The sequence below is a fragment of the Pleurodeles waltl genome, chromosome 9 (assembly GCF_031143425.1).
Source record: "Pleurodeles waltl isolate 20211129_DDA chromosome 9, aPleWal1.hap1.20221129, whole genome shotgun sequence".
Lineage (NCBI taxonomy): Eukaryota > Metazoa > Chordata > Amphibia > Caudata > Salamandridae > Pleurodeles > Pleurodeles waltl.
Window position 1 is genome coordinate 530,418,433 of NC_090448.1, and position 15,549 is coordinate 530,433,981.

The following is a 15,549-nucleotide window of genomic DNA, read 5'->3' on the forward strand; positions in this document are numbered from 1 at the left end:
AATGAAATGTTCTGCTTTCAAGTTTTTAACTTTTTTAAAGCATTTTAAAACTTGTATTGATTTGGTTAAATGATTCACTGTAGCTTTTTTTAATACTGTGATATCTTCTGATTTGTATGTTTTTGTATCATGTATGGTCTTGTTTTTAATGTGGACCTCTTCGGAGTTCCAAATCATGAAATAAAACTTGAACAAATAATTTGTAATAACCCTCTCAGCCATATTTTATGAAGTCTGTAGGCAAGTGTCTGTTATCATAACTGTTCTTACCATTAAAAATAATCACCTTCTAGTTAAATGCTGTAACTTGTTATTGTGGCTTCACTAATAATAGGCCTGGGCAAAGCCAGTTGGTCTCACTTTACCATTGCTTACGCCCACTGCCAATACTGGCTTTCCCAACGCTTGTGTAATTATGACGCAAGCATTGGCAAAGCAAATGGCATCAGTCAGCCATATCTGTTTCGTTTGTACATTATTATAGTTACACAATTCAGTGATGATTATCACGCTATAATGTCCATTATAGTGCTTTAGCAGTAAGGGTCCCTCCCCCAACTGGAAGGACATAATGCCCCTATCTGTGGAGGTCATCAAAAGTGGACATGGATATGGAAAAGAGGCAAGAGTGCAGCCTTGGACAGTGAGAGAAGAAACTTGAGAGTGCCTGTAACAAGGATTGCATGTCCCAGGAGAGAGTGAGTTACGTTGATGGGGGCATTCTACACAATCTAGAGATTGTTGCCCACCTTTCTGCCGTTTTGGTGGAAAAATGCAGGCACCGGGGACCTTGGATTTATCCTACACTGAAAACAAGGACCTGAAATCTCAGTGTATCACATGCACATAATCCTAACTCTGGCCTGCTTAAATACAGTGCTGAGGTACCTGGAGCCCGCCCCCTGAGTGAAGGCGACATGTCATTTTTTGTGGTCCTAATGGCATTGAGGTGAAGATGTGAATATATTAAACTGCTGAGCTTACAACACCAATCAAACAGATGCACTTCTTCACAGCCCCTGCTAGATGTGAAGGATCAAGGTGTTTCCTGTAGAGTGGCCCCTCCCCATATTCATACCACTACTTTAACTTTGTTGCAATTTCACGTCACTAAACCAAAATCAAATAAATAAACTTCCAGCGTTCACAGGCCAGTAATTCAGAGAGTTTTTCTTTTAATAATACAACTACCTTATTAAGGTACACGTATTGCTATAACCTTACTGTAGCTTTGTTTTTAATGTAATTGTAGCAGACCGTTTTATACATTTAAGACTGGAAATGGTTTGAATAATAAATAGCTACCCATTATTAATGCTGTATTTCTAATTTTGTGATGGCAGCCCTATAAAACAGTAAACTGGCTGGGAAAGGGTTTGTCGTTTTAAAAACGTGCAAGGTTTGTTTCGAATGGGAAGTTCAACGTGGTCAGTGTTTGGGAATTCTTTGAAAACCTGTGTCGAGTATATAAATGTGGAGAACCAGATTATTTATGTGTTCATAGATTTTGTGGATTTATGTGTTTATAGATTTTGTGGATCTATAAACACATATACTTGTTTTCCATAAAGAAATTTGCGAAGTGCACATAGTATTTAAAGGTCGCATAATAATGGTGATATTATTTGTTCTGTTTCTAGGATGAAAACCCCATTCTTCATATTTCATCTAGCAGAAACTGAGCATATGTCTGCAGATATAAAATCACGGCTTTACAATTATTCATACAAGGTACTGAACTCTTGTTTCCCTTTGTTTGGATAGTTCAAATTAATTTTGAAGGTACTGAACTGCATATCCGCAAAAGGGAAAAGTGGTCTAATTTGTATTTTTACAATAATTGAATAGCCAATTGTCACTCTTCCTTAAGGACCGCTTTATGGGTTAAGTACTGTCTATGCTTTATACAATGTATGGCCCGCGGTAATGGGTAGCTAAGGCCTGCTGCAGCAGTAGCAGGCACTGGTTGTCCAAGTGTGCTGAAGGTTAGCAATACACCTAAACAGTTAAAATGGGAATTAGATAATGTTCCAAAGATTGCTGGATGACTCGGTTTAAGGTCTGGGTGAAGTGCATATACTTTATATTAGCAACATCCTTGACATTTGTTATGTTGTTGCTTGCACATTTTTCTGTATAAGCAAGTTAACCTCTGTGCCAAAGTTTTGTTGATTTTCTTTCTGGAGTGGAAAGTACTGAAAGAGGAGTTATGAGTTACACCAGTCATAGGAGGCGAGCATGCTAAGTGAAGGGCATAGGTCCAACTGTGGCACACTTTTGCCTTGCAAAATCATTAAGCATTTTTACAAGCAAAATACATTTGATGCTGAGAAAATTGCTTCATCATTTTCTGGCTTGGCATTGATAATACAGAGTATACAAAAAAGAGTATCATAGATAGATTTCACTTGAAATACCATCTACCCAGTAGTGGAACTCCCTAGAGTCCATTTTTGCTGTCCATAATTTTCGTGTCTCAGCTTCCAATATGTAATTTTGGAGCCTAAGGTGCTTTTGGAGCACGGTCCCAGCTGAAGCCATGGTCCAATTTCTCCTCTGTACCGATCTCTGGAGGAAAACATTTTCTTCCTGAGTAGCCAGTGACCCCAGGAACAATTAAGTGATATGAGGCTGGACTCTGAATTGCAGCTTTTTTGCAAGATGCAGCAAGAGATATCAGGTATGGATATGCAGGAAAATGACTCTTTTTGCATGGTCACCCCCACTTTTAGCTAGGTTTTGCTGATGGCTTTTGATTTTACTAATAAGGTTCCAGTGCATGTGCTCTGTTTGACCCCTAAAACTTACCAAATTGGCTTTTCATCTATCTGGCACATTTAACTTAGTATAGGTCCCTATTACATGTTACAAAGTGTATCTGGGGCTTATGTTAAATGTCATTAGTAGACTGCATGCACACAGTCTGCCACCACTAGATTGAAAGTGCAAAGCATGACTGAAAGCCCCCCCTCTGTAGCCTGCCTGCGCAGTCTTAAAACTGAAAATTTGACCTGCCAAAATAGCCTCTTTGACAGGCCTCAACCCTCCTTTTAAATTTTGAGTCACCTCTAAGTAGGCCTGAAATACCCATAAGGCAGGCTGCTTGATATTTAAAAGTAGGATATGTAAAAGTTCAATGTTAATCATGCTCTTACTGTGCGAAGGCCCTAAAAGCTGTTTTCACAGTAGCGGGGTGTGATGATTCACACCATTACAAAAATAGCCAGTGATTACTTTTTAAAGACTTTAACCATTTAAAACACATATTTTTTTCAATATTTTCGGTTCGGTTACTTGCTTTGTGATCATATGTTCCCAAACTCCTGGCTCCCTTGATTAGGTGCTATGCACGCCCACTCTGTAATGGGTTACCTCTGGAAAACATACATAAATTATATTGAAGTAAATGCTTTTGAACCAATTCGATAAATTCTCGGCACCGTCATGTGTACACACTTTTGTGGCTGAGTTGGCTGACTCACATTGCCAGTTAACATTCCTGTTATTACCATGTACACCTAATGCCTACCTTGCCACCAATTAATCCAAGTGCTTGCAATGGGTTGGATTACTTGCCTAAAGCCACAGCCCTCTTCCTGGGTCATGTTAGCTAGACACACATGGCCTCTCTACTCTGGTTCACTAAGCTTGTGTGTTTGGGCCTAATGACTCTAGCGGCCCGCTGGTCGATTTCCCACTGTTGCATCTTGCAGTCACCTCTCACTTCCTTCTGTTTGGTGTCTCCTGCCCTCACTGGGAAGCTTCATTGATTGTCATGGGATTTCCCCCTCTCACTCTGCTTCACCTTCAGCCTTCCGGGACTGTGCTTGGTGTCCTAGTGACTCACCATGCTCCTCCACTCCCCTGCACTCCACACCTTCCTCATTCTCCATCTTTCTTCTTGTGCTGACACTAACTCCTCCTCTAGGTCACACAAATCCTCTCTTTTCAGCTCTAGACCACTAACCACTTTCCATTTACTTATAACGGCCACAGTCTTGAAAATCTCTGTGGCTTCTCTTTGCTCCCAATAATCAAGGGCTAGCTGTTGCATATGAATCCATTGGGGTAGAATAATATATGTATATCTATTTGATGTCTTTGCCTAGGAACAAGCTACAAAGTTAATTCTTTGACTTTTTAAAATATCTTTTACAATTCCAATTCAGTAGTAAAGCCAGATTTGTAATACATGTGTTGCAAAAGCTACATTTAAAAAGTCACCTTTTATCTGCCAGCCTCTAGAATCCCATTTGCATGAGTATCTAACTGCCACCCAGCTCTAGAACCCCATTTTCATGAACGACCAACTGCCACTCTGGAGCTGAATAGCCTCTTTGATGAGGTATGAATTTGCTCCCAGAGATGAGACAAAGGCCTTGGGTGTAGGGGGGTGTTGACCTCTCTTGACAGGATCACAATCTTCAAAGAGGCCTACCTGTCACAGGCAGATGTAAATAATACCTGGGCCCGCCGTATCTTTTGTCCCTCTAGTTAGCCAGGCACAAAGTTCATGGTGGAGGAGTTGCCCCCAAAACCAGTTTTAAGTGACCACATAAGAGGGGTTGCTCATTTCCCTGGTCACACAGGAGCACAGGAGCTCTGCGCAGGGAAAGAGAAGGTCTGCAATGCTGGATTTAGGTAGAGAGGAGTGCTGTGGGATTATGTGCAGTAGAGCACACTGCAACTGCTACAAAAGTGAGTAAGGTTAACCCTGGGAACTTTTTCCCTATTGGTTAGGGAGGGAGCAAAAGGCACCTCTATCTACCAATAAACTATTGTCTGATTTAAATATGACACACCTGGCCACCCTCTTCTGAACACTTGGAAGACAGAATAAGGACTGCACCTGCTGTTGAGACCTGTGAGGAAACCTGAAAGGCAGGACCTGCTCTCACTTGCACCCAGGACAAAGAGGTGAACTCCAAGGGTCAGTTGGCTGACCTCCTACTAACCTATAGGGATACAACAAACCGCTAGAAGCCCTTTCCCTGAAAAGCCCAGCTGATCTGTTCCAAATGGACCTGCCATGGACTCTGTTGGTGGCTTCTATTGGAGTGAGTGATTCCCAAGCGCTGGTATTAAGATCCTGGGACCATAGGCTGTATCAGAGCACTCCTCCTAGCATCCTGAAATCCCTGGGACTTAGAAACGTTTTTAGCTCCAAAGACCTTTGGAGGACCAGGACACACCTAGCAAGTTAATCTAACAAAGGTACATTGTCAGTTGGCCAAAAGATTCAGGTTGTTCCTATGCTCAGCTTTTTTGCTGCAGCAAATCTATTGCAGCTGGGCATTGTGGTGAGACGATCTTGCCTTATAAAGTCCTGTTTAACTACAGATTTCAACTTTGCCACCCTCAATGAATATAAGCTCTGAAAATGTGACATAGTGACATAGAGTCTGATTTAGAGTTTGGTAGATGGGTTACTCAGTCACAAACATGACGGATATATCGTCCAGCGTATTATGATGGCCATATGATATAATGGAATCGTAATACGGCGGAGAGGATATCCGTCCCCCCCCCCCCCCCCCCCCCCCCCATTCACCAAACTCTAAATCAGGCTGTTAGACCTGGCATCCTTGGTGTGGTCTCCCCTGTCTTTTTTGCCTCCGCTTCCCATGTTTTGACTGTGTGCTGGACTCTGTTTTTGCTGTTTTTAGTACTTTGGGCACTTTACCACTGCTGACAAATGCTAACGTGCAAGTGCCCCCTGTGTAAAATGTATGTGTAATTGGCTTTTCCATGATTGCCACATTTGATTTACTAGTAGATCCCTAGTAAAGTGTACTAGAGCTGCCCCAGGCCTGTAAATCAAATGCTACTCGTGGGCCTGCAGCACTAGATGTGCCACCCACTTGAGTAGACCTGTAAACATGGCTCATACCTGCCACTGCAGTGTCTGTGTGTGCAGTTTTAAACTGCCAATTCGACCTGGCAAGTGTACCCACTTGCCAGGCCCGAACCTTCCCTTTTCATGCATGTAAGGCCCCCCTAAGGTAGGTGCTAGGTAGCCCTATGGGCAGGGTGCAGTGTATGTTAAAGGTGGGACATGTACTGTTGGGTTTTACATGTCCTAACAGTGAAATACTGCCAAATTTGGTTTTCACTGTTGCAATGCCTATCTCTCTCATATTTAAAGATGGGGGCTGCCTTTAAATATCTTTTAAGTGCAGTTTCCCTTTGGGAGGAGATAGAAGTCTGGGGTTTTGTGTCTCTGAACTCACAATTTGAAAATACATATTTTGGTAAAGTTGTTTTTAACCTTGTCAGTTTGAAAATGCCACTTTTAAAAAGTGGGCGTTTTCTTGCTTAAACCATTCTGTGACTCTGCCTGCTTGTTTATTCCATGTCTGGGTCAGACTGACAGTTGTGCTGTTTGTGACTCCCCTCTAAATAGTGACACAAAGAGAGCTGGGGTGTAGCCTGCATATCCTGATAGGCCATCTGAGCTAGAGGGGAGGGGGGTGTGGTCAGTTACACCTGAATGGGTTGTGCATGCCCCCACACAATGCAGTCTCCAACCCCCCTGGTGTGAGTCTGGAGCCGGGCCTGGGCAAGGCAGGATCTTGTGAACTTTCCTTTGAAATTTGCCTACTTCAAAGGCAGAAAGGGGTATAAGTAGTGGACCCAAAACCCCAGATGTTTAGATTACTTCTGGAATCAAGAGGAACCTCTGCCAAGGAGAAGAGCTGGAGGAGGAGTACTGCCTCTTTGCCTGTGACTGTGCTTTGCTGGGTTGGCATGCAGTTGCTGCTTCTGCCTGAAAGAGGACAAAGACCTCTACTTTGTGGTATATTCCTGCTTGTGAAGAATGTATAAGGGCATAGACTGAGCTTGCCTCCTGTTTTGAATTCTCAGGGTCATCAAAGACTTCCTCTGCCAGCACCTGGGCTCTGTCCTGCCCTACCAAGTTGGTAGAACAAGGACTAAAATCTATGCACAGAACACCGTGCAGGGAAATTTTTGACGCACCACCTGCAACGCGTCTGAAAAACAATGCGCCAGCTGCTTCACAGCTAAAACCAACGCCCCACTTGCATCATGGCTGGGAAATTGACACTTGCCGGTGGCTGCTGATAACGACACAAACCCCATGCAGCACGGTTTTCTAACACTGTGTGACCAGATTTCTCACGCATCGTCGCTGAGTGTCAAAAATCAACGGAAGCCTGCGCAGATCTGGGGTGCTCATCCTGAAATTGCTCTCTTGCGGTAGAGAAAAACGACACATCGCTGACCCGACCTGAGAAGAAACGACGCATGGCCTCACTTGCAAGTAAGGAATCAACGCATTGTTGACTTTTCCGACGCACGCTCTCCCATGCAGCTTTATTTTTGGCGCAAACCAGGCACTTTGTGTAATATCAACGTTTCCATTGTTTTCTATGGAGTAAGACTCTTAGGGGGTCATTCTGACCCTGATGGGCAGCGGAGGCCGCCCGCCAGAGTTCCCCCCTCCGAAATACCGCTCCGCGGTCGAAAGACCACGGAGGGTATTCTAAGTTTTTCCCTGGGCTGGCGGGCGGTCGCCAAAAGACCGCCCGCCAGCCCAGGGAAAAACTCCCTTCCCACGAGGATGCCGGCTCGTAATCGAGCCGGCGGAGTGGGAAGGTGCGACGGGTGCTGTTGCACCCGTCGCGTATTTCACTGTCTGCCAAGCAGACAGTGAAATACTTGTAGGGGCCCTCTTACGGGGGCCCCTGCAGTGCCCATGCCAGTGGCATGGGCACTGCAGGGGCCCCCAGGGGCCCCGCGACCCCCCCTACCGCCATCCGGTTCCCGGCGGGCGGACCGCCGGGAACTGGATGGCGGTAGGGGGGGTCGGAATCCCCTCGGCGGCGCAGCTAGCTGCGCCGCCTTGGAGGATTCAAAAGGGCGGCGGTACACTGGCGGGAGACCGCCAGTGTTGCCGGTCCGACCGCGGCTTTACCGCCGCGGTCAGAATGCCCTGCGGGGCACCGCCGGCCTGTCGGCGGTGCTCCCGCCGACCCGGGCCCCGGCGGTCTAAGACCGCCAGGGTCAGAATGACCCCCTTAGTCTTCTGAAAATTCATATCTTGACTAGTGTATGTTGGATTTTTGTCGTTTTGGATTAGTTTGATTTAGATAAATATTCCCTATTTCTCTTAACTGGTGTGGTGTCTAATTTGTAGTGTTTTCCCTGTACTACTGTGTGTGTGTTGGTACAAATACTTTACACATTGCCTTTGAGATAAGCCTGACTGCTTGTGCCAAGCTACAATGGGGTGAGCATGGGTTATCCTAAGTGTGTATCTCTTTTGCCCTGACTAGAGTGAGGGTACCTGCTTGGACAGAGTGCAAACTGACTGCCAACCAGAGACCCCATTTCTAACACAGGCCCTAAGTCAAAAGTGAAAAATCTTTACTGGGCAATGGAATCAAAAGTATCTGGCTGGCAAGGGACCTTCCTTGAGAACAAATTTTGAATTTCTCCTGTTCTGAGCTTTACGACCAAAAGTCAACTGTTTCACTTGGATGTTTTTTGATAGCTATCTGGCCTCCTGGAGCCAATTTTAGCCACGGCCTGCTGCTTTGCCCCGCTGAGGATTTTGAACTTCCATTTCAGAGACTAACTTAAAATGTAAATGTTCTGGCCGGGACAAAGCTGGTTTCTGTATCTAACCCATGCTCCTTCACCATCGGCGCTAAGTCATGCCTAGGTACCAGTTACATGACCAAATGACCGCAATTGGCACTTAACGCGTTTTGGCACTATTTTTATTTAATTTAATTTTATTTCATTTTTATTAAAAAATTAAAAATTTACATCATTTTCATTGTGTTTTATTTTCAACAATTTAACTGTTTTGGTACGCCTAAATGCTTTATATATTTTCTTAAATTAAGCCTGTCTGCTCTATGCTATAGTTACCAGGGGTTGAGCTTGGGTTTAAATTACTGAAACCATTACTGGACCTAACAAAAAAAAGTGACTTTTTTTGTGGACTATTCCACTTTCTCACATTATGCGTATGTGTGCGTGCTTGGGAATGGCATTGAAGAATCCTGTCTGACCCCCATAACGGTAAAGGAGGGATGGTAACATTTAAAAGTGTGGTAAACCTTTAACCTTGTAGGAAGTGATTTGCGCGCCTAGACTGCTGGATTAGCAGAGTGAACTGAGACCACGTACGCAGGAAAAAAGAGTATGTTCTTCATTGCCTTCTGGGCGTACAGGAACATAAGAGTGAAGTAGAGCACAAACTCTGGATAAAGACTACAACTAAAAGAATTTTCAGAGATATGTTTGTAAGCCCGGTAGGTTGTCAATGAAGCTAGCACAAAATTTTCTGGAACCACACCACTGATATGTGGATATGTTGTGAGACAGAATACATAGTAGGCATTTTCGAGAACCCAAATAAATTATCACTGAGATAGACTACAATGGCGTGAAATGTGAATGAAACATCTGATCCGGATTCAGCTTAATATCTTGATTGTAGTCCAGTAGATAAATCCACAAAAAACTAATGAGTCAATCATGGTAATGTCTATGGGATATTGGGTCTGGATTTTTTTAGAGTTTATGAAAATTGAGTTCTAGATTTTTAGGTAGAAGATAATATGAATATGTACTTAAAATCTACATTAAAGGGGACGTGGCCAACCACTAAGCATAATGGCTGCTTCCTAAAGCGGCTCTGAGCCCTACACTTGTTAATCCCTCACAATCCACCTTAATATCCGAACCCCCAAGAGAAAAAGGAGTGCGAGGCACGGCTAGAGTGGAAGGGAGACTGCTGCCGCAATTGGGGGTCCAGAGGCGAAGGCGATCGCTCTGCTGCACGGTGCAGTCCGCGACACGAGGAAAGCCACAGTCTCTCATTCTGTACCTGCTTGGGCTGCAGCAGGTGGGAGCCCACAGAAGACCCAGACTTGTGGAGCTCCTGGTGTGATTGTAGAGGACATTGGGAGGCCCCCACACCCCTTAGGACACAAGGGCTACGATGGGCTGCGTTGAATCGGCCGCTACTGCCCAGGCCCACGATCAGAGCGGGAGGCCTGCAGGGGCCCAAAGGCAGTCTCTGTTGGCACAGGGGGAGAGCAAGGTGCGAGACTGCCCAGACCACATTGGGAGGAAGAGAGACTGGACTGAGGGAAATTGCCCCCTGAGGCCTTGCCAGGCAGTGAAAAGGAGGACGTGAGTCCCTGGGGCCAAATAACCAAGGTGCAGCCTGAAAGAAGCATTGTTAGCTTGGGACAACCAGTGATGCAGATGCCAGTGGGCTTCAGCTGGGTCCACTGCCCAGACATGAATAAACGACCAAGCAGCAACAGTTAAGCATTATAAGGTGGCTGGCCTGAGGACACCAAGTGAACAGTGGTGGCCCTAAGGAACTACATGAAATTCCGCCACCTGTGACTAGATGGTGGCAAGCGTGGGTCATCGCCTACCTCACATGGGGAGGTGAACCCTCATGCAGACCTCCTTGAGGCCCCTGGTATGGCAATAATGCGGTGAACGGAGGAACAGGGGAAGCAGTCGCCCCCGCAGGCCTATCTGAAAAGCAAAGACACACAACTGACTAAGGAAAGCAGAGAGGCCGCTAGATGTCCTCCTTCATGAGGAGGGACCCAGGCTGGCATCTGTAAGTCCACCACCTGGGCCAAGAAAGACTGGTCACAACAAGTGGGTCTGCGATGACAGAAGGTAAAGGGACCAGGTCCTCCCACTAAACCAAGTTGGGCAAATATACCCTCCCACGGACACACTGCTGGGCCAGCAAAAGAGGGGATCCAAAATGCAGAGAGGAACCCACCGCAGGAGGGGGAGTCCCCCACACTAAAGGACATAATGGAGGCCATACAGGGAGACTGGCTCCTTAGAGCCAAAAATTGATTCAGTCACCACGGAAATCACACTGATGCAGGCTGATCTCTGCAAAATAGGAGACCGAGAAGGAAGTGGAAGACTGCAGTGCGTCCCTTAATGTCGAGACAAAGAACCTGATAAACCAAGTGAAAGAACTACAGACCAAAGCAGCCGAAATAGAGACAAGACTGGAAGATTACGAAGGCCGAGCAAGTAGGAACAATATAAGAGGGGTCAGAGTACCAGAAAGAGCAGAGGGCCCCAGCGCCGACCTTTTTGCAGAAGATCTGGTCATGAACACCCTTAAGCTGTGAGGTCTGTCAACATTTTTCCTGGTTGAACGGGCACACAGGGTGCTGGGGAACCCTAACCTCCCCCACCTCAAAAGCTGGGGGCAGCGCAACAGACCACCATCGCCCGCGTCTTTAACCATAGGGACCACAATGCCATCCTGCAGGCTGAACGCAACAATATGAAGGCGCAGCCATTAGCTTCTTCCCAGATTTCATGATCAGAGTCCAGTGGCTCTGACGCAACTTTGCCAGGGTGAAGAAAAATCAGCGTGATCTAGAATACTACATGATGGTCTCAGCCAAGTTACGATTGCCAGCAGACTGGAAAACATGGTCCTTTGGTTTCCTGTACAAGGCCTGGGACTGGCTAGAGGGATGGAGACCAGCAAAGGAAGCGATGGTGTGCAATCATTCCCAACAGCAACAGTCGATGAGGAGGGACCTAGATTGGACCAGCAGGGAGGTGGGAGTTATAATGGTAATGGTTCATTTTTTATAGTTTTGTTATTGTGTAGGTTTGTCTTATGACACGGTCTATGCACACTAACGGACAAGGCCCTCTGTGCCCCCCCCATAGCCAGACCCCACGCCCCGTGAGCAATCAGTTCTGCCCCCTAGAGGCCCCAGCGAGAGAGATGCCATGGGTAAGATGACAGGAGATACTGACATAAAGATCTTGTCATGGAATTTTAACTGGCACAGATACAAGATCAAGAGAGGAGTGGTGCACCAATATCTCAAACGTCATGTGCTCAACGTGGTGCTCTTATGCGAAACACACATGCTGGGCAGCAACTACCAGGTGCTGGATAGATGGTGGTTCAAAATGGTGGCACAAGTAGGTTACACATCTGCCTCAAGAGGAGTCAGAATTTTGGTGAAGCGGTCGATCCCATTTGGTACAACGGCAGACCCGCAGGGACATTGTGGCCATATTCGGTATATGGGATGGTCAGACAATCAATGTTTGCTCTATGTATGTGCCGCCGCGCTTACACCATACCACCTTCTCTGACCTAAGCGCAGCCCACTAGAGGGAATGACACTTATGGGGGGGCCACCTTAACAGTACATTAAATGATGAGCGAGATTGCTGCCCTTCCAGATTGTCAGGGGTGACCTGTAGCCCCTTGGGCAATTTTTAGATGCTCTCGGGATGGAGGATCTCTGGCACGCACACAATCCCACTGAGCAGCAATACACCTTCCACTCTGGAGCACAAGGAGCCTATCTCAGATAGACTACCACCTCAAGCAGCAGATATATATATACAATTTAACTCTGAGGTCCATCACTTAGCTAGGGGGAGATCTGACCACTCATAGATATGGGCAAGGTGTGTTATGGAACGGAGGTCGGGGTAGTTACACCAATCATCCCCAGGTACCTGAAACAACACACCATACAAGAAGGCCTGCTAGGTAGCACAAAACACTTATTTACTGAAAAAACCTGTCCTCGGTCAAGTCTGCACAAATGCACTGGGAGGCTTAAAAGACAGTAGTCAGAGGCCAGGTGATGTCTCTTGTAGAGGTATATAAAAGAGACAAACAAAGACAATTAGAAGAACTTGAAAAGGAGGTGGGGACCCTGGAACACCTCATCCTGGTACTAAATCCCCCAGAAGTTAGGCATTGGCTGTTGCTGAAACAAAGGGAATGTCACAACTGGGCAACAGAGGCCACCAAGGCAATGCACCTAGCCACACAATATCGCCTCTACGAGATGGGAAACAAAGCCAGTAATTTTTTTTGCGTAGCTTGATAAGAGGAACAGAGCAGTCGTTGGGAGCTTGAGATTGAGACAGAGGAGTGACAGTTAGTGAGAGACAGCAGCAGTAAAGTTGATACTTTTGCAGTCTACTACACCAGCTATACTCCCTGGTGGTTACTACAAAAGCCGAAGATACTTGGGCCTTTCTCCATGACACACGCATGCCCACTCTGTCAGCAACAGACAGAGTACTCTCAGAGGAAGCCACTACAGGGGAGGAAATCCGAGGGGCTATGAGAAAGCCTCAATCAGGCAAGGCCATGGAGCTCGATTGGGATGCTAGTTGAGTTGTACAAGATGATGGGCTCTAAACTGCCCCCTCATGTCTTAGCTATGTACAAAGAAAGTAGGAGAGAAGGTACACTGCCTCACGACCAAAGACTGGCCACCATTGTGGTCGTCCAAAAGGCAGGGAAACCGCCTGAGGATTGTGCCTCGTATAGGCCGATATCACTCCTCAATGCAGAGATTAAAACATTGGCAAAGCTGTTAGCACAACGCCTGGTCAAAGTATTTCAATTGATGGTCTCCCCTGACCAATCAGGGTTCATGTCCCACTGTAGTACTACCGTCAACATTGGTCACCTTCATGGGGTGCCAGGGCAATTGGCTAATTTGAGAGAGCCAGAGTTGGTGCTGTCACTAGACACCTAGAATGGTGTTCGATACAGTGGAATGGCACTACATTTTTGTGGTGCTGGCCAATCTGGGATTCAACCATAAATGTATACAGTGAGTTCAGCTTCTATACACTGGTCCTGTGGCATAGGTCAAGGTGAACGGCAGTCGCTCTAGAGAATTCAGACTTTTGATGGCCACCCGGCAAGGTTGCCCCCTCTCCCCATTAATCTTCGCTCTGGCCCTTGAGCCGTTGGCAGCTTGGATCAGGCAAGACCCGTTGGTGAGGGGTCTGCAGTGGGAAGGACAGTGAGAGGACAAAATATCATTATACGCAGACAATGTACTACTATACGTGAAAGACCCGAAACTGGCCTTAGCCAAACTGATGCAGATCATCATGACGTTCAGCAGATACCCGGGCTATACTGTTAATCAGCACACATCTACATTACAGCCCTTAAAAGGCACAGTACTGCAGCTGCTGCCAGGAATTCCGGTACTTAGAGATCTACATCACCTCTGAAGCCTCTCTCTTCCTACAGAAAAATCTGACCCCCGATGCTTGATAGACTAGGACACAACGTGAAGCACTAGAAATCATTGCCACTTTCGTTTTTGGGCAGAACTGCCTTGTTCTAAATAATGTCACTACTCCCTTACTCTATGTCCTGCAAAATTCCCCTTATGAGGTACGCAGCTCCTACTTCAGGGCTATTGAGGATGAGGTGTGAACACTGCTATGGAGTCGAGGCCCAGCACACATAACCTTGTCCAAGTTACCAAGGGGTTGGTACGATGGGGGCACTGCAGTGCCCGACATCCAGAAATACCACTTGCTGGCACAACTCGGCATGACTAACTGCTGGGCTTTTTCCGAGTGTTGGAACCAATGTTCCGTATGGATAGTGTGGTACTGGGGCAGCAGGGCTATCCAAGAGCCTTATACGTGGACACGGAGAAGAGGGACTGGCCAGATTCCACAAAGATGGAAGGTCACTGCATTTCTAGGGTGGAAAGCAAGGTCAAGCAAGCGACTCTGCTATGTGAAGCAGATATACTTAAGTCTCTGCAGGGCTAGCTGGGAACTGATAAGTGGGTCCTAATGGGAATCGCCAAGGTGAGGGATCTTTGGATACAGGGAGATGGCCTCCCCTGCCCAAGCTACTACAGGAATACCAACTGGCGCTCTACGAAGTGTAACATTATTTCCAAGTTACACTCCATGCAATCCTTCTGAAGGAGACAGACCTGCCAAAATCCTCACCCCTAAAAGACAGAATTTCAGCTGAGTATACGCCTCAGAAGATCACCTCCCTGATGTATAAATAGCTGTTTAATCACTCTCCAGACATTTTAAAACAGTTAAAGGGGAAATGGGAGCGAGATTTAGGAGGTTTCAATGATAGTGAACGGGAAGAGGCCCTGGCAACCCCGAAAGAGATGGCCATATGCTCTGGATTTATATATATATGTAATAATATATATATATTTTGGACTCTATGGGAATGTGTTATTCGTTGCCACCTTATCCGTGAACAAAGTTACGGTGAAACGCGTTGGTGTGGAAGCCTGTAATCCTTGAGTAGATATTGTTTTTAGCAGTTCCGGTGTCCGGGTCCTCCTTTAACGTAAGGAGTTTGTGTCCCTTTTAAATGTGCCAAAAATTATTTTTTTCAACAGAGTGCCCTAGCAGCAGTGGGGGGGGGGGGGAGGGGGGGAGAGTATGAAAGAAACATGATGATGTATGTATGCCTATGCTTCATGATGCTCTGACGGCACAGCCTGATGATTTAAGCATGTGCATACATTCACACACAAGACGCAGCTGCTATTTTTTTTGTAATTTACCTGTTTCAAGATGACCGACTCCGCTTGGTGCAGTAACTGTAATAAATTCGATACATTTAAATATGTGCAAAAGCATCCTTTAAAAACAGAGCAGCACAACAGCAAAGGGCAGCTGTTGTGCCCTTCAAAACGTTTTTTAAAACCTGTTTTTTTTAAAGGATGCAATGGGATG

The 15,549-nt window shown here is 46.1% G+C and overlaps 1 protein-coding gene across 3 annotated transcripts in view; it reads left to right on the forward strand.

Annotated features, from left to right (window-relative positions):
* TMEM260 (transmembrane protein 260) overlaps nt 1-15,549 on the forward strand; it is a 413,639-nt gene that overhangs the window by 393,989 nt on the left and 4,101 nt on the right. For all 3 annotated transcript variants that reach the window (XM_069207434.1, XM_069207432.1, XM_069207433.1), the window contains one exon: nt 1,641-1,731. In XM_069207434.1, the coding sequence (XP_069063535.1) occupies nt 1,641-1,731 (91 nt within the window). The remainder of the gene's footprint in view (nt 1-1,640; nt 1,732-15,549) is intronic.